General features: G+C 36.1%; 1 protein-coding gene across 12 annotated transcripts in view; it reads left to right on the top strand.

The window, feature by feature from the left end:
• The window catches only part of mast4 (microtubule associated serine/threonine kinase family member 4), a 149,618-nt gene that overhangs the window by 79,403 nt on the left and 43,447 nt on the right, over positions 1 to 26,768 (top strand). For 6 of the 12 annotated variants that reach the window (XM_017427532.3, XM_017427535.3, XM_025008409.2 and 3 more), the window contains 2 exons: positions 3,096 to 3,127; positions 17,303 to 17,383. In XM_017427532.3, the coding sequence (XP_017283021.1) occupies positions 3,096 to 3,127; positions 17,303 to 17,383 (113 nt within the window). Of the gene's footprint in view, positions 1 to 3,095; positions 3,128 to 14,435; positions 14,630 to 17,302; positions 17,384 to 24,355; positions 24,705 to 26,768 lie in introns of those variants that run through there. The other 6 variants (XM_017427536.3, XM_017427534.3, XM_017427541.3 and 3 more) reach the window with 4 other exon arrangements.

The raw sequence follows: 26,768 nt of genomic DNA, 5'->3' as shown, positions 1-26,768 counted from the left end.
TAATCATCAAAATTAAACGAAATAAACATTTGAAATATGAGTTTGTATGTAATGTATGAATATAATATACAAGTTTCACTTTTTAAATGGAATTACTGAAATCAATCTACTTTTTCATGATATTCTAATTTTATGACCAGCACCTGTACATCAACTCTATAGTCTAGTGTTTGAAACAAAGCAGCTCACTCTTATCAGGGTATTATTAGACAATGCAGTGTTCACGTATCAGTGTGATTTATAATCGCACTGTAAAACTCATCCAGATATTTGTTATCAGTGTGATTTAAAGGGCTGCGTTGTTTGCATTTGTCTCATAAATGTAAAAGAGAAAACAAAATTGCTGGGGGATAAAACACCTGAAGTCCTTACCAGAATCTATTGTAGCTGGTTAAAAACAGCATGATAAATTTGAGGGAGGAATGAGGATAGGAACATGGTTTGCTTGTCCCTGATGATACTCTTAGTTCTTGAATTGTATGGATGTTAATGTGGCTCCAGCACATCAACAGATGCTGCAGGATCATCGTTAGTTTTACATTTTCATTATTCACAAGCTTTTAGAGAAATATGTTCTCCAAACTGTTTTAATGACTTATGTCTGCACAGCTAAAAAAACAAACATTTGTAGGTTTTGAGAGAACAAGGTCATAATCAAAGGTAAACACTCCCCCCCCCAAACCTACAAGTTTCAAAGCTATTAACATGACACTAAAGTCAAAACAAGACCAAATTTAAAAATAAATACTAAAAAGCATGCTTTGTGTGCTTAGTGTTGTTTCTGTCTGTGCTAGTAAAACTTTAGTTTAAGTTCACATTACTTACTTGTAAGACTGTTTTTTTTAACATATCAGGGAATTTTTGAGGTTGATATTAAAACCTTCATATGTTTGGCAAATCAGTATTTGATTGGATGTCACAAATCACTAAATGTCAAACTATAAGCGTAAAAAAATCTGGTAATTTTAAAATCCTGAACACCTGAATATAATCTAGTTCAGTTTATTTATGTAGGGCCAGTTTACATGGAATCCAGTTTAGTCCAAAACAGATTCAGAATCAAATCAAGTTACATACAGCTAATTTAATTCAATTAGGGGAAAATGCAATTAGATTCGGTAGAATAAAATGCCAATTGGAATAATAAAAAAAGGTTTTGTGTCTATGGAAACCAACAGATTGTATAAATCTTCACTTTAATTCAAGGATGCAATACTTTCACATTTTATTTTCCCTATATTTATTTATTTATTCTATATAAGCAGTTTCTGCTGCGTTGTAAATGCAAAGAAAAAAGGTTGTAGACCTAATGTCGCCTTTTGTATTGCACATGTAGTTTAATAACAGCAAGTATAATACCAGATAGATTTATTGTTGATTTTATACTTTGAGGTAACAAACATGAGAAGCATTCCTGCTGTCTGGACTGTTTCAGACTCGATCTTGTTGTAACTTTACTTCTGCAGATGTGCTCGTATTCACATACAGTTCAGCAAAATATTAAACAAAATTCTCAAAACTCAATACCAACATCAGGTTCAGTTCACATTGTATTAACAGGCTGTTAAACTGACATGCTTGTGTATTTACTTTATCTGACTTGTGTTGCAAAAATGTACTATATAAATAATTCACATTTGGTGTCATAAATAGAGTGTATTTAGCTAAAAATTTTGAAAAATGTTATGAAGGTGCAAAAAAATTAAGATCAGCCATTTCATTATTTAAGGAAACAGACTGAAATCTAGATGCAGCATCATTAAAATTTCTGGGGTTGGAAACCGTTTCACACCTGCTGTGTGATCTCTCTCTCTCTCTCTCTCTCTCTCTCTCTCTCTCTCTCTCTCTCTCTCTCTCTCTCTCTCTCTCTCTCTCTCTCTCTCTCTAAATGTTGGATGTTTTTTAAGTCCGTGAAGCTGCTTCTGCAGCAAGATCACTGAAGATTGAAGTTTACAACAGAACCTAAACTTCTACTTTTATTTCTTTTTAGTCACTACATTTATTAGAAAGTCTGCCTGCTAATGTGAGTTGTAGGAAAGAGTTTAACATGACTTACTTGAGCATAAAATGGAGTCAAGTGAATATGTATACAAGGTGTACGATGCAACCAAAGAGGTCATTTGTGTATCTGCTTCTGAAGTTTAATATACACTCACAAGCTGCTTTATTAGATCCATCTGTTCCATTGTTTAACACAAATAGCTAATCAACCAATAAAACCCTATAGTTCAATTTTGGTGAGAATATGAACTGTAGGCTCAGTTTCCTGTTCTTAGCTGACAGGAGTGGCACCTGGTGTGGTCTTCTGCTGCTGTAGCCCATCTGCTACATCTGTAGTGTGTTCAGAGATGGTATTCTGCCTAGCTTAGTTGTAACAAGTGGTTATTTGAGCTGCTGTTTCCTTTCTATCATCTCCAACCACTCAGCTTATTCTCCTCTGACACCAACAAGGGATTTTCCTCCATACAAATTTCACTCACTGGGTCTTTTCTCATTTTTGGGACCATTCTCTGTAAATCCTAGCGATGGTTATGTGTAAAAATCTTACATCATCAGATTCTGAAGACCAGCTGGGCTGCAATGATTTGGAGACTAGTTGGTGACTCAAAATTACATTAAAAAATTGAAAGAAATACATTTTTTTGTTGCAGTGTCACTAAACTTTGAGAGCTTGCGACCAACAAGCCAGGAGGCTGTTTTGAAACAAATATCTGTTGCGCAATTTTTTTAAAGATGTTCAAAACTTAAGCAACAGGACTGCATGTCTCTGTGACTCAAGCAAGGAAAGTGAGAACCCAACAAAAGTCATAAGACATGCTGGAGACTCCCTCGTGAATGGCCTTCACCAACTAGTTGCAGCCCAGTGAAAAAAAAACCTTAATCTTGCCCACTTGCTGAACACTGAACTTATCAGAGAGGATTTGGGGTTTGAGTAGTGTTTGTTTTTCCAGAATCATCTGTCTGTTAATAATCAAGTCTTTGTCAAAGTAAAATTTTATTGCTTAGTTTTATTAGCATTCATATATCACATTTAAATTGCAGCATATACTTGAACCCAAAAAGACTCATTTATGTGCTTCTGTTTATTTTTACAGAAGGAGCTGAGTCTTCCCAGAAGAGGCAGTTTGTAAGTATTGTAAATGCCACACAGACATCCAAAGAGCAATTAAATGGAGCTGCTTGTACTTTAGCACACATTTTCAGTCTCTGTGATTGCGACTGAAGGCACACAATGTTGCAAAGATCAGTTGTTACTTTATTTAAAAAAATACAACCAATACAACTTAAAAATAGTAATTTCTTTTTATGTAAATGATATAATAATTTATAGGGAAGTTGATTCAACTGTGCAGCCATTTTTGAGGCTGCAATGAACTGACAAGTCTATTACCATGCTCTAGTTGTATCAAGGAACATTTAATAAATAAAACGGAATCATTGTATCACAGAATATAATTTAAGAACCCTACAAACTACAGTTTCCAAAATGACCACATGGTTGAATGACCCCTTCTCTGAAAGCGTTTCAATTAAAACTGAAGGTAATAAACTTCATGGAGGGAGGATTTATTACAGAAATGTTCTATTGGACCTAATTAGTTTTATCTCAGTGTCAGAAAACTGTCAGCTGAGAGTACAGAGTGTTTAAATAACAGGGTATGGTGTTCGGGCTTAAAGAGCAACATGGTACTGATGGTGAAAAGAGTTCTGCAGAAAATGTTTGGAAAAGAGCTTCAACAGAAATCTTAATTGTGTTTTCAAGTATTCATGTACTTTATATGACTAGGGATGCTATTTTCAAAGGAAGGAGCTGAAAGAAACTCTGGAACAGCTTAGTGTATGATACAAATTTCATATATATATATTTAGCATAATTTTATTATGAGTTAGGATGTCTCAGGATATTTGTTCAAATTGAACAGGGGTCCCATAAAGGCATTTTCTTAAATGAGTCGCTTTTTAAATCAGAGGAATGGAAAAAGGTGATATTGTTTTTATTTGTATTTTTGTGTGTCTGTGTTTGTCTTCCACCACAACCAAGCAACCTTAGCAATCACAAAAAATGCCTTGAACTCAGTCAGGTTTACAGATATTGAGCCACAATTTGGTGTGGTAGTAGCTGAGACTGATCCCCAACATGTAGTCTGAGTGCTAACTAATCACATGAGATCTGTTTTTAAAACTGTCTCTTTAACTATTAGAGTCAGTCCTGTTTGACTGTTGTCACATGAACCACTGGACTGATTTTAATGAAGCTTTAATAAAACACAGCTAAGCAACCTTACCAAACACAAAACTGCCTAGAACTCAGTCAGGTTTACAGATATTGAGATAAAATTTGATGTGGTAGTAGCTAAATCATTCTTAACACATTCTCAGAGTGTGGCATCTCACAACAATACACGAAAATGTGCATAATGTTATTTTCAAGGTTTGAACAAAAAGACTACAACACATGATGAGCTTAGTCTAACACTTTAATAATAAGGGAATAGGCCTATACCTTTATTTTATGTCAGTCACTGAATGCAGTCGGCTTACAATACCCTGTTTTTGATGGGTTTCACTAGAATTGGACTGTCCTAAAGAGTTGATGACTGAGAAACTACACTAGAATGTGTCTGCTATGTGGAAGTATTTGAAAAAAACCTTTCACTCACAGTGTATGATGGTTGAGCCATTAGAGCTTCATTCCTTACTGTCAGTTTATTTACTTCTATGAATGTAAAAAAACAAAAAACACATGAAATTAAAACACTTGGCTAAATAAAATTTGACTTAAGCAAACTCAGGTTAAGTCTCTGTTGAACCAGAACACTGAGGTTGGTTTTCAAGTCTTTTCCTTTGACCACACAGTATTACTTAGTTTTCTACTATGAAATAAACTCCTAACTTAACATTCAACACTGCATCTCCAGTTTTTCAATGAATCTTATACAGCAGAACATGTAAAGAAAAGCAGGAGATTTGGGGGTTTTATTTCCTGGACCTGTTACCTTTGTGACTCAAACATGTAAAAGTAGTAGAAGGTGGATGGATGGATACAGTATCAGCCTGGTGCTGCTGATCAAATGTATTGATGAACTGATCATCAGTATGACCACCTCTAAAATGCAGGAGTTTTGTCAGTTTCCTGCCCTGGAGCATTCAGATGTGTGTTAACACAATGTTAAGGCAGTAAGACCCCAGCGATCACCTTAAACAAATAACTGAGGCTACCCATCAAAGGGATTTCAAAACCATTGAGGGTCCATCATTCTACAGAGAGGAAGATTATTTACAAGTAAAAAACATTTAAAACGGCTGCAAATCTGAATAAACCACAAAGACTTCTAGAACAATGTCCTTTGGACAGATGAGATCAAAGTAGAGGGGTTTACTCATAATGCACAGCACCATGTTTGGAGACAGCCAAACACAGCGTATCAGCACAAAAACCTCATGAGGGTGGAGGGCTGATGGTTTGAGCACCTTGTAGTCTTTAAGTTGACCACAATCTCCTCTATAGACCAAGGGGATCCAAGAGTCAAATGTGAGGCCACCTGTCTGATAGCTGAAGTTTGGACCAAACTGGGTCATGATGCAACAGAACTATAATCCCAAACACAGCAGCTAATCTACAACAGAATGGCTGAAATAGAAATGAATCAAGGTGTCTATATATATATATATATATATATATATATATATAACGAAGATATCTCTGTATCATTTGGGATTGTGCATGACGCTTGACCAAAAGGTTGTCTGTCTGTCACTTCTCAAAATAAGATGTTGGTTTAAAACCTTATTAAAGGCAATGTGTGAGATGCATTCCTTCAAAGAATCCTAGACCTAGATCCTAGGCTGGAGCCTCTGGTGACCTTGGTAACCATAGTAATGCAGTTAGAAAATTTCATTGGTATGACAAAGTTTACATGGCTGCTTCAAACTCATCAGTGTCTGTTTAAAAGCTAACAGAGTTTCAGGTGAGCATCAGATAAACAATTTTATATTTTGTCTTCTGTGTGATTCATTGTTCAAATCTGTTAAACATGAAGTCGAAACACAGATGTGGCCAATAAATCTAAACAAAGAGCATCAAACTCTACATCTGCTATTGCTTTAATCACAGCAGTGTGTCAGCAGAAGCATGCATCTTTAAATATGTTTTCTCACACTGAACACTGAGGTTTCCTGTGACAGGAGGGCCATCTATTGAAATTTTCATGTCATTAACATACATAGTGATTCCACCATGACTTCTAATGTGTAGTTAGCCACTTTCTTTTTAATCACCAGAATTTTTTTTATTTTTTTTATTTCCATTGTCACATGAGTGGGAGACTGCTCCTCTTTCTGTTTGGAGTTGTTTTCAACACAGGTTTTTTTTTTTTTCTAGTAGAGGGATTACTATTTATAGACTGACCTTAATAGCTGCAATTGTTTTGCTGGGTTCAGCTAAATAACTGAAAATAAACAGCTCAAAATGTACTTGTTGGATTTGTTAGCTGTTATGTAAGATCCCATTTCCCAACATCAGCACAAAAGAGCCGCTGGTTGCACTCAGAGCTCAAAGAAGCTGGTTTAAACCCCACCAACTGTTTTTCCATGCAATAGGATATTAAAGATGATCTGTTGACTGTAGATTGTGTTGCATTCAGTTTAACAGATGCTTTCAGCTGTGCTTTATCAGCTCTCACTGCACATGAAGTTGTTCTTGGTTTTTAGTAGTAGATTTAGATTTCAAGTGCATTACTGAATAAGATCCTGATAAATGTTTTTAAGATAATCTTCTAGTCTTTCTTTAAACCTATTACTTTTGATGGACCAGTTATCCGGAACAAAAATATATTTCATTAATTAGTTGTTAGGTTTTTTTTAGTACTCAGTGCGATGTATGTACAAAAATAAACTACAACCTAAATGAAACTCAAGAGTTTTTGTGTTTTGGATTTAAAAAAAATAAAGTAAAATAAACGGGAAAACATTTTTACTTTTTGCCAATCAAAAAGTTACACTTTGTGTGATGCACACAATCATCTGTGTCCATTACAGAGTGTAAAAGCTATGTCTCATGTTTCCTGAACCAATTTTTCAGTTTGGTACAGATGAAATTTTCTTTTTCATCTTAGAAGATCTTAGTGTTATCACAGATAAAATTCCTGCTCACTTAGGATATTCATCTACATATATTTGTGTTGGCTAACCTTATTTTTTGGACACATTGCTGAACATAGACCTGACCAACAGATCATAAAACCTCCCCCTCAGTCTTATCCTATGGGCTCCATCACTTTCTCTCCTCCTCCTCCTCTTACCCTAAGCCACACATCATTGTTTGACAGGGTAAATCTGGACCAGCCAGACCATGTGACCTTTTTACCTTGCTCACAGTCCAGTTTTTGTGCTTATTAGCAAAGCCTTTTAAATAAAACATACAGGCTGTGTGGTTAGTATTAAATAACTTGTTGCCATCACTGCAGTACTTTTCAGCAGGATGCAGGTTATTTTTTAAATCCCTGAAATTGTATTAATAATGCCAGCTGCCATGAAAGGTGGGCAAACATATACAGTGGGGAAAAAAGTATTTAGTCAGTCACCAATTGTGCAAGTTCTCCCACTTAAAAAGATGAGAAGATGAGAAAGACCTGTAATTGACATCATAGGTAGACCTCAACTATGAGAGACAAAATGAGGGAAAAAAAATTAGAAAATCACATTGTCTGAATTTTAAAGAATTTATTTGCAAATAAGGGTGGAAAATAAGTATTTTTTTCCTACAGTATAGTAGAAGAAGAAGAAGAAGAGCACCACTTACGGTGAAACACAAACGAGGTAACCTGCTAAAAATATTCTCCTTCAATTCCACTAAGCTGAAGTTAGTTTCCGATTGCAGCTTCCGATTCGGAAAATGGCTAAATGGTGATTCCACCTAATTTTTCACTACCTTCAGCATCTTTAATGTACTCTCGTTAAAAAACTACAACACCTAGACACTTCAAACCTGGACCAAATTATTCTGCACTGATTGCAGAACATTTAACACAAAGTATGTGATTTGTGAAACCATCTGATTTGTGAAACCTCAATAAAGGGGGATTTTTTTTTAAATCCGGACCACACTAGAACTGGTCCAGCTACAAAACTACAACACCTCGCTGGTATTTGATAAAAAGGTAAAATCTATTCTTAAATCTTGTGTTCTGAATGTGTTTGTGCAGCATGAAAAATCAACATTCATATAAACTAATTCATGTCATTTCAGTGAGTCATCATGGTTGTGCCCTGAGTCCTCTGTTGCTTAAGTTGACATTGCACCCCATAAATTTACAAACACACATAAATACATGTAATATACACATTCAAGTCACTTGTTTTAAACAAATGCTTCTATTTTAATTAAGTTTTTGTCTTCATTGTAACTGATGTGCAGACTGATAATGAGTGATTGACATTGATGATTTTATCTGTATTTGATTTTGTACCTGATTGTTCTGTTGTTGTTTCTATGTTGTAAAGCACTTTGGATCGCCTTGCTGAAAAGTGCTATATAAATAAATTTCACTTGACAAAAGGTCATGTTTTTTGTTTTTTTAACGTGAAGCCAGTCCACAGCATTAACAACGGTCTGAGCTTGCAGTGGCTTCTTTTTGTAGTGGTTTGAACCAGATTTCTGATAGTAATTCCCACATCAGAGCTTATGGATCCAAATCTGAAAGGTTTTTATCTTTTGGGAAGCCCAAAAAAATGAAACTCCAGTGGTATTTTCTGGCTGGTTTGAACTATTATTTAAAATGCACCAAACGATATTGTACTGCTATTCATCCACTCACTGATGAATTGCTGAATGCTACCTCAGCAACTCTGTGGACGTCACACATTGGAGGGATCATAGGAAAAGCCGAAAACACCCGAGTGGTTTTTTCAATGTTCGGTATAAAAAATAGTATAATTTTTTTATTTTTTATTTTACAATAAGCAAATTTTATGATTTTGTTTCAACTGATGTTGGCTTCAAAACACTTTTCAGTTCAGCTTTAATTTAAAATATAAACAATCACGGGGGAAAAAATGGAATTGAGCATTAAGACCTGCAGTGTGAACGCAGCTTGTTTGTGCTAGATTTTTGTTGAAAACTTTAGCATGTGAGGTGGAGGGCTATTACAAAGGCTTCAAGAAATTTTGCTTTCATTTGCTGTTTTTTTCATTGTTGCTCAACAAATCTACTTTTCTCATTAATGTAAACAGTGAGTGTTGAACTTGTTGTTGTATATTAGACAGCATTATTGAGTGTAAGTTCAGTCTAAGTGTACTGACGTTTCTATACGGCTTTTCTTTTTCTTGCTTTCCTCAGCTTCTGGTCTGCACATGTAGCAATTGGTGGATAAATGAGGATAAAGACTGGTGATAACCTTTCTTCAACTTACCACATATTACGCTGTCCTTAAAGCAGGGTTACCAAGTCAGTCTGACCAAACAGATTGATTATACCATCTAGGAACACAATCATTATATTATTTAATCTATTCACCCTTGTTATTATGAAATCTCAACAACTAAAGCTGAATTCACAAATCAAAGGGAACTCTATTATATTTACACCAAATGAGGAAATAAAGATTTTACGTTTATGTTTTGTTTATTGATAATAACAATTTGCATTTGCAGCTGATACCAGTTTTATTTATGTGCATTTGGGCATGTCAAGACAAATTTATTTATATAGCACTTTTCAGCAACAAGTTAATACGAAGTGCTTTACAACAAAAAATACAGAGTCAAAACACACATAACAATATCTGGGGGCTGATGGGCTGAGAGCATCAAGTCTACATAACATCCAGGAGAATTTGAGATAGCCAGCCTTCCAAGGCTGACTCGGTGAAGCCAGATTCAGATATCAGAATTGTTATTAGGTCAGGCAGATGGCAAATTTCATGACAGCCTTAAATGTCTAAATAGTACATCTCAATGGCGAGTCCAAACGGCCACATAAAAGTGGTCACTTCCAGCAGGCCAGGTCAGAAATTTCTCCAAGGTTGATTCCATTTGGCCAGCGAGTTCTAAAGTCTGAGTGATTTCTGATTGGCACATTCCTTTGCACAAAGCAGCAACCTTGGCCAAACAGCTGCCCGTGACTTCTGAATTTCACAAAACGACAGGAAACCGCCAAGCCCAAAAAGCAGAAATCCTGTTAGGTATCCAATTATGTATACATTTTTAATTTCCAATTTGAATTTCCAACATCCATGACTGACATCCCAAAAAAAGAGAAAAGAAAAATGCGTCTGCCTTCACCGAGAGCGGGGGCGGGGGGGAAAGGGTAGAGAAGACACACTTCTCCACTAATCAAAAGTATTTGCTCGCCTCCTTTCACATGCATATGAACTTGAGTGACTTCCCATTCTTAATCCATAGCAATCAAAAGGCCCACCCTTTTCAGCCATAACAGCTTCAACTCTTCTGGGATGGCTTTCCACAAGGCTTAGGAGTGTGTTTATGGGAATTTTTGACAAAAGCACATTTGTGAGGTCAAACACACACTGATGTTGGACAAGGCCTGGCTAACAGTCTCTGCTCTAATTTATCACAAATGTGTTTTATTGGGTTGATATCAGGACTTTGGAGGCCAGTCAAGTTCTTCCACACCAAACTTACTCTTCTGTCTTTATGGACCTTGTTTTGTGCACTGGTGTGGAGTCATGTTGGAACTGGAAGGAGTTATCCACAAACTCTTCCTACAAGGTTGGGAGTATGAAATTATTCAAAATGTATTGGTATGTTGAAGCATTAAGAGTTCCTTTCACTGGAACTTAAGAAGCCATGCCCAACTTCTGATAACCCCACACCATAATCCCCCTCTACGAAACTTTGCACTTGACACAGTGCATTTAAACAAGTACCTTTCTCCTCACAACCGCCAAACTCAGACTTTCCCCTCAGATTGCGAGGTACGAAAGTGTGATTTGTCACTCCAGAGAACACGTCTCCACTGCTCTAGAATCCAGTGGTGGTGTGCTTTATACCATTGCATCTGACGCTTTGCACTTGGTGATGTAAGCAGGGGTGGAAATTAAAAATTTTGTTCACCAGCCATAGTGGCTGGTGAACAAATTTTTTTACCAGCCACTCAAATATTTTACCAGCAACTATTTTTTGTTGTGACAAAAAGTAATTTCATATGATGATGATGATGGAGGTGGGTGGAAGCAGTTGTGGTGCCCTACAAGCTGAACAGCATCTCTTTCTGGACACTGCATGGAAATAACTAGATTTTTCCTATTTTATTTTTTTTTATTTTAAACTATTAAAAGATGCATATCTGTACATAAAAAATTCAGATAAGTGAAATTTATTTTTTGTGAAGTGTTTTTGAAGTATTTTTTTTGTGCTTTTGTAAGTTTTTGTATGTAAGTTGTAATGTTTTTCAGACACTTGCTGCTTTTAATGAATAGATCTATTTGTTCTACCCGCTTATATTTAACAGGTAGGATATTCTTAACTGTGTTTATTCCTCTCATCATGGACAACAAGTCCTGTGAATTTGGAGACATTTGTTCTTTATTTGCAAAAGTTACCAGGGGGGAACCAAATATTTCAGCCGTCTGAAATTATTAGTTCCCCCTCTAAACCACAGGACAAAAATAATTTACCAACAACTCCTTACCTGTGTTTATTCCTCTATATGTCAAGAGGACAAATTTCTTTTCTGTTCAAATTGCCAACCCGCCACTTCAAATATTTACCCGCATTTGGCCAGTGGCGGGTGCTAATTTCCACCCCTGGATGTAAGGCTTGGATGCAGCTGCTCAGTCATCGAAACTCATTCCATGAAGCTCCCTGCACACTGTTCTTGAGCTAATCTGAAGCCCATATGAAGTTTGGAGGTCTGTAGCTGTTGACTCTGCAGAGCATTGGCAACCTCTGTGCACTATGTACCTCAGCATCTGTTGATCTTGCTCTGTGATTTTTAGATGGCCTACCGCTTTGTGTCTAAGTTGCTGTTGTTTTCAATTGCTTCCACTTTGTTATATTTCCACTAACAGTTGACTGTTTAGTAGTGAGGAAATTTTGTGACTTTTTGCACAGGTGGCATCCTATCACGGTACCATACTGAAGTTTACTGAGCTCTTGATGGTGCATTCTGTTTGTAGAAGCAGTCTGCATGCTTAGGTCCTTGTTTTTATATACGTGTGGCCATATACGTAATTGGAACACCTGAATTTGGTGATTTGGATGGGTGAGTGAATACGTTTGGCAATATAGTGCATCTTCAATCATCAGCAATTGGAGTGACGATTTCTGATGGAACACCCAACCCTACTGTCCAGGCTCAAAAAATCAAGAGCATGGTGTTGGGATGGGTGATGATGTATCAGCTTTGTCATCTCCCCAGGCTGCATTGAATTGGTAATGTACAAACATGTGCAGACAGTTATTAATATATTACATGCCATGACCTTTATGGGTGGGCACCCCTTTGGTTAATGCCAGGGGAAATGCTGCAAAGTCACAATGTGTCATCAATCTTCTCTCAGCAATAAATTTGTTTTTTTATTCTTTTATCCCTAGGCCTGTCACGATAACAAATTTTGCTGGACGATTAATTGTCTCCGAAATTATTGTGATAAATGATAATATCATTTGGAGGATGTTCAAACTAACGTAATGATAATAACATAGTAGTGCATAAAAGTACATTCTCTCAAAGATTAATAAACTTTACTTTCAAAAGAACACTTAACACTGGAACTGGAACACAAAATTAACAAAACAACCGAAAACAAAAAGAAAATGGACTCTCAGTCTCCGTGAGAAAAAAAAATGCAGTTGAATAAAACCTAAAAAGAAAAAATTAATAAATAAATAAACCGGAAAAAAACCTACATTCAACCAAAACAGTATGGATTATTACATCTGTAAGCTAAACTGCCCTTCAAAAAGTAATAATCATTAATTTTATATAGAGAAGATGGACAAAACTGCCAGTTTTATAAACAAAAAATGCAAACTAACAAAAGCACACATTGACAAAAGCACAATGTAACATACCGGCTCCCAAAGGTTCAGCGGGTCGCCTCTGTCGTTTGGTTTGAATTCGAAGTGCTCCCACACTACTGCTGTTACTTCGAGCTTGAAACCAATTCCATTTAATTTTTTCTCCTAATATCAAACAGCGTTTCTTTAGCTTGCTAACTCCTAGCAGAGGCTAATGCTAAAGAGATACAAGCCAAGGCTCCTCGGCTGGCTACCTGACACGATAGGCCATGCCCCCTTATGCTAAGAGAAAGGGAGGGGGTCAGTGAAGAGCACCGAAGCTGAGCCTTTTGTCATCTAGCGTCTTCAGTAGAAAGAGAGAGACGCAAAAGAACGATAACGCAGATAAATAAAACTTATCAACCTAATTTTTTTTATTGTGCGATTAATTGATTTAATGTTTATCACGACAGGCCTATTAATCCCACAATCATATAGTTTCATGTACCATATGCCGTTACTTCATCACATTATTGAGCTGCAAACCCATCTTACCTTTTCACATGTTGACCATTTTGTCTCTGTTAATACCTTGCTTTGTGGCACAAAAGCACAACAGGACTGTCTTGGCTTTGATCACCCTTGCCGCCTTGGTTTATTCACAATGTCTCCGAGTTTCCAAGAGGTGGCCAGAAAGTATCCAAGTCCCGGCTTTAATTGTTTTGTGAAAGAATCTATTAGTGCAGGCTGGAGCACTACCATAACCTACGTTGTTCTCTATAGAACAGGTAGAAAAGGATCTTTTTGTTGGTAGTTTCTGTATTTAAAATAAATAAGTGTTATAAATGCTCAACAGAAGTTTGAACTTATTTCAGTAAAGTATGAGCCTTTTGTTGAGGCTTAGAAAGAATGGCAACATGCATAAATGTAATTCTAGAAGACAAACTTAAGAAGTCAATACTTCAAAAGTATTTTCAGAAGAGATAAACAAATTTAGCAGGAGTTGTCTCCTTTTGCTTTTGTCTAATAATCATAACAAACTGAACTGTGACCAAAATGACCTTAAACTTTCATGTTTTGGCTCCTTTTTTTATTTATTCTGTTTGTTTCTGAGCCTTCCTGCACGCTGACGGATGTAGTTTGTGGTGCAGTATGTTTCCTTCTTGAACATGACATCATCCCTGTGCTTGTGGTCACATTGTTTTGTACACTGCGTGCGTTGTGTTCACAGCTGTCAAGGTGACTGCACATAGACGAGGCTTAGTTTATTGCATGAATTTCTGCTTCATGCTTTTGAAGAAGCGGTTGGGGGGGGCGTGTACTAGGGGAGGGGAGAAGAGGTATTGTCCTGCCTCCATGCCCGCTGCTAGCATATGAGGATCTCATTTGACAGCTTCAAGGTGGAACATGGAGAGACCAAAACAAGGACCGTAGCCCCCCCACCCCCCACCCCCCACCCTTCTTCAACCTCTCCCTTCTTGTAGGGGAACAGAAAACCAGTCCGACTCATCACACTCTGGTGGCTGGGTTTGGCTCTTTGTCGGTGCAGGAGAGGGGGGCAGCATGCAGGCAGAGTGAATGCATATCATGACCACAATAGAGCAAAAAAGCATAGTTCAGCCATGAAAGCCCAGCGGGAAAGACTGAGAATTCCAGGGCTGACGTTGGAGTGAGTATTTTCCTCTGTTATCCTACTGGGGGGAGGGGGGTAGCAGCAGCTCCTTTGCATCGTGTGGCTTCATCTGTCTGTGTCATATTTGTTGCTGTCTTTTTGCTCTGAGCTGTGTTAGCATTAGCAGCAGCATCTGCAACAGGAAGTCTGATGTCAAATCCTCCACACTTTGGCAACAGCATCACTCGTGTGTGTCTGAGTCTGCATGTGTGTTTACATGTGTGTTTGTGATAGACACACAACACAAAGGAGTGGCTGAATTTCAATGTGTGTGGGACACACACAGCACACATGTAGGAAAAGCACACGTAACACATCAAGTGTTGTGATGAATAAGGTGAGAGGCAGTGAATTATTGAAGACTGTATGCTGTACGTGTCACTTTCAGTCCCGATTCGTTACTTCATACATATTTTATTTAGGTCAACAAGGCATTTTTTCTGGTCCCCTGTGTTTGAGGATTTACATTTTACTACTGAGCCAATTGGATCAATGAGTGATGTTATTTTTATGCAGATTTAGGACGTATAATAAAAACCACATTAATTAGCTATTTTTTAAAATACAACCTTATATTTGGTCTCATGTCTACATTTTAAAGTACGCAAATCTAAGCAAAGTCTGGCACCTGATTAGAATTTTTTAAAAAACAATAATTTGGTGAGATTATGCCATTATGAGATTATCTTTAAAATTACAGACAAATTACATGAAAACAACAAGATGTTACATTTGTGATGTTTATAGCATGCCAGAGCCCTTTTATTAATGCAGAAGATGAAATGATAAATCAAATGAATCAAAATGACTTCACAGTAAGTTTTTCCTTTTTAGAGATTTAATAATCATTTATAAATAGGTTATTCGTGAGTTTGCAACCAATTAAAAAAACATATTTAAGCATTTCTAAAACAGCTATAAAACACTGTTCCATACACTGAAGCAGGCTCACTATTTGGCAAAATAATGTGCTGTACTTGCATTCATTCGGGTAGTTGTTTTTGTGAATTGCTGAGCTTACATTTTAACTAAATGCTCATCATACTAACATGCAGGAAATTTGCTAATGTTTCATATTTAATAACTAAACTGATGAAAACACAGAGACAGTGACAATGATTCACTAACTCTCTAAATTTCTACACAGTGTTACTTAAATTTGTTTGATATATAAGATATGTAGTCACTAAAGTAAATGAAACGGGTTCCAAAATGTTTGATTTTTGTTCTATTAATGCAACTTGTCATCAAGGAAAGCAGTGTAACTGTCAGTGATCCGTGATTTCTGACAATGAGGGGCTACTTAAGTCCTTACAACCATTTGTGGTAGTTAAAGGTAGCCTTTTTTTCTTCCACAATAATCCTGTGACCATTCGTAGTCTTTATGACCGGATTTATCAAGTCTTTTTTAAGGTAGTATTTTACTGGGCTGCAACTGTTGGAAACTAATTGGCAGATGGCATTTATGAGGGAGTCTCCAAAATGTCTCAAAACATTTGTAGGGGTTGACAATTTCCTTCTGTGCGTTGCAGAGGCACACAGCGTTGTCGCTTAAATTTTAAACATGTTCAGAAAATTTATGTAACAAATTTTTGACTAAAATAGTATCAAAGTTATTGCAGGTGTCTCAAACACTTGGTTTAGTTTCTGTAAATCTTAAAGCACATGAGCTGTATCTTGACACCTCCACAGAGCTCTCTGACAGAAAATATCTAATGCTACAAAAAATGGCTACAAAATAATTTGCACAGCCAAGGATACAGTTTTGCAGGACATGCACAGAAATTTAACCTGTTCTCACAATTTCAAGTCACCAACTAATTTTCAACAGCTGCAGAAATATTACCTTTAGTTCCTGCTTAAAAGTAGCCATATTTTTGGTTAAATAAGGACTTTAGAGTGATGGAGGGAGATGTGATTGGCTCTTACATAAACTTGAATGCTCTTCTATCACATGCAATTTTAAAACTGTATTCACAGTAGAGGCCTAACTTTCTGCATTCTCTGCTATAATGAGCTCTTCTTTGAATGAGTGCAGCACAAAGTAAATTGATCTGTCACATCTGTAGGCTCCTACAACAACTTTTTCTTAATGTTTGGTGGCCGACTGTCAAACTATCACAGTTTTTCTCTGGCAGAAGCCTTAAAATCTCTGATTATGAAATGAAAAGACTTAAAATGTCAAAAAACAATAGTGTGAATGCTGAGCCAGCATTTACATAATAAATGGTTTTGTGAGGCACTGCAGTAAAAGTTACTCACCTTTGCATGACCTAATGCTCTGCAGAGCTACAGCTGATGGTATGGCTGAACATGTGACATTACACAGTAAACTAATATGCTGTGCATGAAAACATGCCGTTTCCAATCTACAGCCTTTAGTTAATCTGTTACTCTTTTTATGATCTTTAGCTTTCTAACAGTAGGTCCTCTTTATTTAATCTGGCTCAGTCTACAGGCTCAGTGTCAAACACACACTGCAGAACCAGACAAATGCCTGCTCTTCAAACACAATTACATTCATCTGACAGGGATCATTTACTCTTCATGACGCTGCTGTCTTCATCAGGGCACGAATCTGAGCTGTGATGGGGTCGGGGAAGTGGGGGTGGTGTCTGACCTGTGTGTGATTCTAAAACACCTTTTCACTGCACTCCATTTAACTTGCAGCCTCACTCCTCGAAGCTTGAGTCCCACTCCTACTAGTCCTTGCAGTCCGTGCAGCCCATTGCACGCTTTTCATTTCTGGAGGTAAGCAAGAGTTCTTCAGCCATCAATGATTTTGTTTTGAAAATAATTGTCTGTGGATGTCTGAGCCAATCTTTTATTCATGGAGCTGAGTTCTTAGTTTGTCCTTCTAAAAATCATCTGCCATTAAAATGACACTGAAAGAAGACATGGAGCTTATGTAAGGTTGATAATACCACCCCTTCCCCCATCTTGCCCCATTCTGTTGGGAGATTTCGTTCCTCATTCATGTGCTAATTAGGATTTGTGTCATTTGTGGTACATCAAAGTGAGGAATGGTCTCAATCTGTATGAATCCTCGCTTGATTTTCATAGATATAATTACTAAAAAATGAAAACGAGTAATATTGTTTAGTTTTATAGATAAAGTAGTTTTGTATTATTTTCATTCTGCTCATCTTTAATAGTCTTCAGTTCCACACTTGTTTATGGCTAAACTTCATATGGTTTATGCATTCTGGCTGGAAAGCTAGTTTTTGGTTTAAAGTGGAAATGAAATAAAATATAAAAATTTGTTTCCATGTTCTTATTTTAAACACATTCCAGTGGCCTATTTTTCTGATTTAAAATGTTAATGACTTGTTTTTAGAATTTCTGTGTCAAAATCCCGAAGTGGGGAGATTGTGTGGACTATGGTCGTCCTTGGTTGGTGACGTATTCTATGCCATGGCCAGCTGTGGCAGACCGCTGAAGGACACTGAGCAGGTTACTGTTGCAGTGTTTATCAATGAAAGTGGAAGCAGAAGAAGAAGAAGCAAGTTTTGTTAACAAGAGTACCGGTTTGAAAACACATTGTTTTTGTTTGTTTGTTTGTTTTGGTCTGGAGTGATGCTGCCGGGAACTCAAGTCCCACATTTCACTTGGGGAACCCCCAACCTTTACAGTGATGTCACACAGATTTCAAGGAGTTTCCCATCCAAACCACAAGAGGTGGTCAGTGGCTGTCCAGACAGCAGGATGCGGTGGTTCTTTTATTGAAGTTTTGTATTTTAGGTGGTCCTCTTCATAACGTTAACTGCACAGTCAGTCATCAGACTTGGGGTTGTAATTTTCACCAGGAGCTAAACTAACCACGTCCATCAACCTCCCTGTCCTTTGGGAAGCTGAAGAATGACACAGCTGTTGTAGTTTCAGGTCGGTTTACACAAATAATTACAACTCACTAAACCATTTCACCCCCACACTGTCCGTATTTGCTGTTTACTGCCTTGTTCACATTCCTGTGCTTGGCATGTGATACGTCACACTTCTGAGTGATCACAGAAAATGCCCAAGAGACCCAAGTAATTTTTTTGATCTTTTATTATTAATTTAAAATTAGTGTAAATTTTATGTGAGACTCTGAAAACAAACACTTTTTGTGTCTTTCTTTCTATTTATGTTAGCTTCAAAACACTTTTCGATTCCCCTTTAGTGACTGGTTCTAAAGTCATTTTACAAGAATAAATGGATGACTAAACTTGCTTCCTAGGACCTTATGAAATCAGTGTTATTCAAATTTAATGCATTAAAATAAAGCATTCAATGATTACTTTGAGTTTAATATAAATTTGCCCAATGGTTACTGAGATATTTTGTTAACAGACAGAAAGACAGACAATTACATAACTGCCCATGTTTCATTGCAGAAAGAGATAAAGGTTTGTTATACAGGGTTTGATGATGACATTACGTATAGAGTACTTTGTTTTTATTTATTTATTTGTTAGAGACAATGCAATTAGAACATTGTAACGGGTTAAAGTAAAATATTACTTGTGTTGTATACAGGATTTCTAGCAAACAGCTAATTTGGAGTCTTTTTCTCTGGCTAGGTTTTTCTACCTCCCAATACAGTTCATAAAAATGGGAATACTAATAATCCTAAAAAAAAATCATCACTATCATGTACCTTAATTAAGCATATAATACAATCAGAATAAAACATAAAAATGACAACCTATAAAATTTGCAAACATGCAAATTACAGTATAAACATGACAGTGTCCAACTAGTTAAAACGTCTAAAAATTCATATCTGTGTTAAATTGACTCAAAGCTGTATTTGTTGTGGCTATATGGTAATCAAAGATCACAAGTCTGGCTTTGTTTCAACTAGCTTTTCATCTTATTCTTAAGCAATTTCAGTTTGGTCTGTTTTTTTTTCCAAATGTGTCCCTTTTATTGAGAGAGACAACTGACAGAAGGTAGCTTTTCATTATATCAGTCTGCAATAATCATTACCATTGTGGGGTATCAAAATGATTAACACATGAAACTTGTGGTCCAGTGTTCTTTTATAATCCTTCAGTTCTGAGAAATAAACATTTTTCCTAAACGTCTTATTCCCTTTGGGCAAATATCCCAACTCTAATCCATCTCACACGACAGTAAACATCAATACATTTTACTCATTTGGTACAAACAGATTGGTAGAATCTGTCCGATTTATTCAGCTTCATGCCAATACAGATTTGCTGAGGAAAATGGTGGGAACAAAAATGCATGTTTTTTTTTTCCCCATTTTTCATTCAAAACCTTTGGTTTAGAGAATTTTCTGTATGAATGAAAAGCTTGAAACACCCACCCTTTTCACCTCGGTTCTCCTCTTGTTCTGCACAGCTTTCAGAGAGAGTCAAGTGGAACAGCTGTTCAAATGAGTCAGCTGCACAGAGGAGGGCTGAGGTGTTTGTTTCTGTGGAGTTTCTTTTATGATTATTATATTTAATTCTGTCATGTTTACCAGTATACATGGATGAATTTGCAGTGAAAAGCCCAGTTCAACAGAGGTCCCCCCCCCCCTTTTTTTTCATTATAATAATCCTGCACCGCAACAAAAACTGCAGTTCTTTTTATATATATATATATATATATATAAAAAAAAACAAAACACTGGTGTCAAAATATGTAATGTTCATATTTTAACAGTAAATAACACTTGAATTACACCAGGTCATTTGTTTTCTTTGGTATCTTTTAATGCTTTGAAGTCAAGGTCCATGCAATAAGATTACCTTTGTATTTTCATAAATCTGATAGTTTACTGCTTTGTGATATGTAAAGTGTTGTTACAATCAGATATAAAATCCAAGAATCTCAGAGTAAGAGCCCTGTAAGTTTATAGTTTTATCAAAAATTAAAATGATTCTCTGTAGTTTATTACTTAGTGTTTTTGTGAAGTCATTATTGAGCCAATTTCAGGGTTTTTCCCTCCTGCTGGAGACCTTTGCATCATCTGCTACATCAACAGACTGGTTTGAAGTGAATGAGCCAGGTTGTATTTTTTTTTACGTGAGGCTAAAGATAGAATAAACAAAGCTTTTATTTATATAAACACCGTGACTTGAGTAGTTAAACTTAATCATCTCAATAATGTATAGTATTTATAACATGTTAGTAATTTTTAAAGTTCAAATGTAAGTCAATGCCAAGAAAATGTTTAAAATTACAGGATTTTTTTTTTTTAATCAAAACTGATCTGACGTTTATCTGATTTACATGTTCTTAACAAATTTATGAATTACTGACAGAAAAGACTGGAAAATTCTCCTGCACTTAGTACTAAAAATGACTTGATTTAGGTGTTTAGACAAGCTAAATATAATTTGTTTAAATATGAAAAATAAAACAAACTTAAATTCCACCTTTCATTATGCATCAGCATGATTATTATTCTTGTATGAGGATACGTTGCCACAGCTTTGACGTAACAGAGACTGATGATCTGAAGTTTCAAAGGTTTGGAATAATCCTAAAATTAATCAAGACCACCTCTAATTTTTGAGTGCCATAAATAAAAATATCAATATAGATTTTATAAACGTGATTAAAAAATAATAAAATATATTTAAAAGGCCTAGCGCTCCTTGAAGCATTGTTTATTGCTTGCCGACTCGTGACAGAGTTTTAAATTAAAATCATCTTAAAATCAGAAATGGAGTAGCTGTTTTGGTCAAACCTTAAAAACAATTTTATACACAATCAGTCAGTCTATGTTGGGGATGACTCTCAACCACTAACACATCAATTTTAAGCTCAAGCGTTTTTTTGTTGACTAGGGCTACAGCTGTGGCAGACATCTTAAATTGGGTTGATTCCATAGGTGAAGTATTTGTAGATTCACAAATGTTGACAATGCATGATTGTAAAAGCTCACTCATGAGGAAAAAAACACACTCAACATGTTTGTCAAACCTCAACAGCTTTCACGGAATGTAAATGTAAACAGATATTTTGTTTGTTTGCATGATTTTTCTGCTCCACTCGTTTCATGCTTTATTCAGGTTTGACTTTAAGCTGTCATTCCTTATGTGGAGCACAGAAACAGGACAGAGCCATAATTAGAGTGAAGGCTGTCACTGCAGCCTGCAGGGAGACGGAGCAGAGCCTCTCTGAGATGGATGCACACACAAACTCAGGCTTTCTGCTGCCAAAAATCACCTCTGATGACGCTTTTTTAAACAGGAAAGTCTCATGTGAGTGGAACCTGTGTTTATGGGCCAGATATGTTGGGCCATTTCCTTTGTCAATTTTTTTTGTCACTTTTCCTGAGTTTTTGAATCCCTTCCAGGTAGTGCACTTAGCAAGTGATGAGACATCTGCAACGTCCTGAGGGCTGACTGTGCACATCCTTAGTGTAGATATCAATGGTTTAAAAGTCTTCTTTTCTCTTCTCGTCATGTAACTGCCCAAACGAAATTTAAAAAGATAAAGCTGAAACTTAATAAATAAATGAGTATTTACATGCACCCTAGTGTGGATTACTTGTATTACTTACAGTTGTTTCCATTCATGCTTTATTGTCTTCAGGCTCTGGGGAGGATTGAATAAATTTAAATTTCATTGTTAGCTCAGCTGGAATTTCAGCTGATGTTGGGTACCTTTTAAAACACTTTTAACTTTTAAAACATCCAATGGCTATGGGTAACATAGCCATCTAATTTTTTTATTTTTTTTTAGTTTTTATTGGCTTTGCCTTTGTTTTTTTTTTCAAAATAAACAGTTCCAAACTAATAACTCCAAACCTTGGTTAACGTCAAATTCATGCTGAAGTGGCATACCTGATTTGCAGATTAGTTCATTTATTTTTAAAGTTTTCATTATTTGTTTTAAAAAAAAACCTAACAAACAGAACACAAATAGCTGCACGAAATAAATTGAAAGTTAATTGAAAGTTAATTTAGATTTTATTCAGATGATCAGATGATGGATTCAATAAAAAGTAAAGTCAGAGGACATTTTTGATAATTTAATGCTCAACAAGTTCAGTTATCAGCTTTCTTTTTATGGTATTAACAGCCCAAAAAAACAAACAAACAAAAAAATTAGGAGAAAAAAAGCCTAACTTTTTTTACCTTTAAAATAGTTATATACAAATATGTTTAATTTGTTTAAAATTTATTTATTTATTCAATAATACTGTTTTGGCGGAGTGGGGTTCAGATTAAAATTTTTAATCTATAAGAGCAGCAATAGTCTTTTCCAAAAGATTTTTGAACCAGATGTGAGATTTGTCTCAGTGATTTATTTAAAGACTGAGGCGGCATGGGAGAGATGAATAGAAATAAAGTCAGCTCTTACTCAGCTGAGCTGCAAGTTAGATAGTCACAGAAATGAGTTGGTGTGAAGAGTGGTGTCTTAAGTGCTCTGTTTTTACCACCTGTGCTGCTGTCGTTCATTTTTATGAAAGCTTTGTGGGATGTGATTGGCTAATGCATCATTCATGAATGATCGGAAATGGCTTATCTTTACTCAGATAGTTCTTTTTTTTTCTTTGTTGTTGTTGTTTTCTTTAAATCAATTTTTTAAAAAGCCTAATGATTGACAGTCTAAATTGATGTATTTTAGTCCTAGAAAAATAAAATGATAGCTTTCCTATTGTGATAGTTTTGTGAAAATATGTATGGATGTAGGCAAATATTTAAAAAAATAGGTAAAATATTGGAATTGCAATATACAAAAACTACTGTAGAGGAGGATAGCTGTTGCATTTCTTTTTACTGTGAATCTGGATTGTCAGGTGTGAACTTTCTGGTGATAAAACTACATCAGCAAAAATAAAAAATCACTTTATTTGAGGTTAGCAACTGTTTTTTTTATAATTTGAAGAAGAGTCAGGATGAATATTTTAGTGAATGGATAGAAGTATCATTATTACTGTCTTACGTTATTAATCCTATAGTCACAGTAGCCCCTCTGGATACTGTATCTCGGAATCTTTAGTGTCTGTTTTGTTAAAACTTGGTTCCCTTTTGAAAGTTTGAGTCCCTAAATATTTGGGTCAGAGATTTTTGTGAAAAAGTAATGGTTAATTTTATTTGAGAAAATGGTTTTGTGTTTTGCTCTGACAGTGTCTTCAGAGAATTTCTGTGCAATGATTTTACTTTGTCTGCTGCGATCAGCTGACCCCAGCCTCATCAAACACTTGAAAGTCAAATTCATCACTGGATTGATAAAACTTGGTCATGAGTGGAGCTCCTGAACTTTTAAAGAAACATAAATCCCAACCTTTGGTCCATGCTTTTTTATGAATGGTAAATTATGAACTTTTTTGGAAAAAAAATTCCTCCTCCCACAGCTTTTTTTAAAAAGGTAAAACAGAAAATAAGTTTTCAAAAGTGAGGCGCTCATCAAATGAATGTAGTGGATGTTAACAACAGTTAACAGAGCAACAGAGGCAGCAGAAGAATCCTTTTCCATTTCAAATATATCCTGCTGAAAACATTGACCCACTAGACCTTTGGTGTGGTGCCAGTTTATGAAAGCGACGCAAACGCCGCAGCATCTGTTGATGATGCAGTACTAGTCTGTCTAAGAACCCTCCCCCCTCCACAGGATGTGAAGTGGTATATGCCTGTTACATGATCCGAAGCATGTCGAGTGAAGGGAGCGGGGAGAGTGTTTGGGACACACACCACAGTCACAGTGAGATGGGAAGAGTCAGCTGGTGTTAGGTGTCGAGTCCCTGCTGCAGTGGAGGCTGTCAGCACCTGACCTGGATCACTGTTGTGCCTTTCAGAATTCTGCACGGATTACTTTTTTTGTTTGAGGACAGAGGAGGACAACGTGCCCTCCCTGCCTGAGTGTTTATGCCGCAGCTGGCTGCAGATGTTCCTGTGCAGAGGAAGTTTGGACCTAAAAAGACCACTTGTCAAGACTTCTCCTGGGGTCGCAACCTCTTGAACTCTGATAGCTGTCGTTTGTCATTGGGTCTTCAGAAACCCCCTTTATATCTCCCACTGTGGCATGATGTGGACACAATGTCAGATTCTAGTTTATGGACAGTATTATCCAACTTTAATATGCCACAATTCTTCAGTGGAGCTCGTCTGCGCCGGTCCAAAAGGTACTCTTTAATACAGAACTGTATACCATAATTTATCAAACTCTGTGTTGTCATCAACCTAAATGTCAGTTGAATTTAGTCAATAAAAGGTCCATTTTTCATCTAAACATGAATTATTGCAGCTGAGTTTTTGCATGTTTAGTTTCATAGATGCCACATGAACAAGAAGATGGGCGTTACCTTTTGTCTTTTATTTACCTTATGAGTCAAATGTTAAACTGTCTAATGTTCCTCACCCCGGATGTGAACTACGCAAAGTACAGTTCTAGTTAAATAACAAGAGAAAATGTAGAAATGTTTATTGTTTTATATTTTCTGTCTCTGATGGTTTTTGTTAAAGTTTGTGTTCGTTACAGAGAAGGTGCACTTTGGTTTGACAATGTGCTGCCTCTCAGGTGCTGCATTAAACCACATCTTTAGTTTGACCTGTGAGACCTTCGTAATGTTGCAGCATCAAAGAATTTTTATCACGACAGGTTTATAGCTAAGCCACTTAAGCTCATTTATGATGGAGGCCACAGTACTGCTTAAAGTCTATATAATGATATTTGATTCTAATCCCTATCCTGACCTATTTTTTATAGTACAGAACAGCCTAAGATAAAATACTGCCACATTTTGGAGCAGCATTTTATATTTTTGTCAGCTAAAATCTGCCATTTGAAAATTTGAACCACAAAAGGTAGTCTATAAGATCATACATGTTAAAAGATGATTTACAACTGTGCACTTTGTTCATAATCACCCACTGCTTTTCTGTCTGTGTGTGCACATGTGTGTCTGAGTGTGTTAATCTGTTATAAAAATATCTTATGAACCGTTAAGATTTCACTGAAACTCTAATAAAGTAATCATTAAATCTTCATCTACAACTGATTAACTTCCGAAGTCGATTTTAAGATATCTGCCACAATTTATTAACCCCATCAAACACATAAGTGGCTGTATCTCAGTCAGTTTAAAAAATATTGAATATTTGATGTTATAGTAGCTGAAAGTCATTCACAGCATAGACTATGAGTTCTAACAGACCGCACATAATTTTATTTTCAAAGTTTGACGAAAGTGCCTATAAATCCATTTCTCAGCATTAGATTATTCAACCTTAAAACTCTGGAATGAAGGGTAGTTTGTGACATGTTCCTTTAATTAACTTAAATGAAAAAATTACATTTTATAGTCATGTAAAAACTTGAGTGTTTTTCCCTCTAAGGTATCATCTTAATATTTTCCATAAGATTTAAATATTTCTTAGCAAATACTGTTAACACTGAGGCAGTTGACACACCTACATTCTGAAGGGCAAAAGAAGAAGTCAGATTTACTGGAAACTACTGTAACAGTTGAATATTTGTGGAAATCTAACTTTCTGACAAAAATGAAGAGAGAATTTAAAACTATTCATAAATGGCCATAAAGTTGTGTAGTTCTGTAAATCTTTACATGCAGAAAGCCACAGTAGCTTAAAGAAACCTAAATCAGCTGCTAGTTTTATACAGAAACAAGAACTTTTGAATAACTAATAATAGATGCGTGTGTCATATGTTTGACTTTGAATCCGGGTTTGTCAGCGCACCACAGACGTTTGTGTCATGGTGCTTTATCAGCTCACCTGACAGCTGTGATGCCGGAGTGTAACTCGCAGAAGTAAGAGAGATTGATCATGGCATGTTGTGACATGGGTCAGGATCAAGACGCTGAATCTCTGAAATCAAAGTAGTGAAAATCAAATGGTTTTATCTATTTTTGTTTCTCATGTAGCCTGAAATAGAAGCCAGACCGAAGTCTAGAAAATTGTTTTTGACAGTTTAAGATGTCTTTGTTATTATAGGCCACTGTGAGGTAAAAATAAAATCATTAGATATGTGAAGTGTCATTTTCATTGTTAGAAGGTATTTTTAGTCACTGAAGAAAGGCTTGTGTTGCTCCTTGAAGTAAAAAGAACGATTTGATAAGGTTGAGTTTGACCTACTTTCTCCCAGTCTTCCTTAAAACTTAATTTTACCAACATGATTATCCTCTCTGCATCTATGCTAATTTTTATGCTCAGCATCAAATGTGAAG

This window comes from Kryptolebias marmoratus, linkage group LG14 (assembly GCF_001649575.2).
Source record: "Kryptolebias marmoratus isolate JLee-2015 linkage group LG14, ASM164957v2, whole genome shotgun sequence".
In the NCBI taxonomy this organism is placed as follows: domain Eukaryota; kingdom Metazoa; phylum Chordata; class Actinopteri; order Cyprinodontiformes; family Rivulidae; genus Kryptolebias; species Kryptolebias marmoratus.
This window is presented reverse-complemented; position numbering and strand designations above follow the sequence as displayed.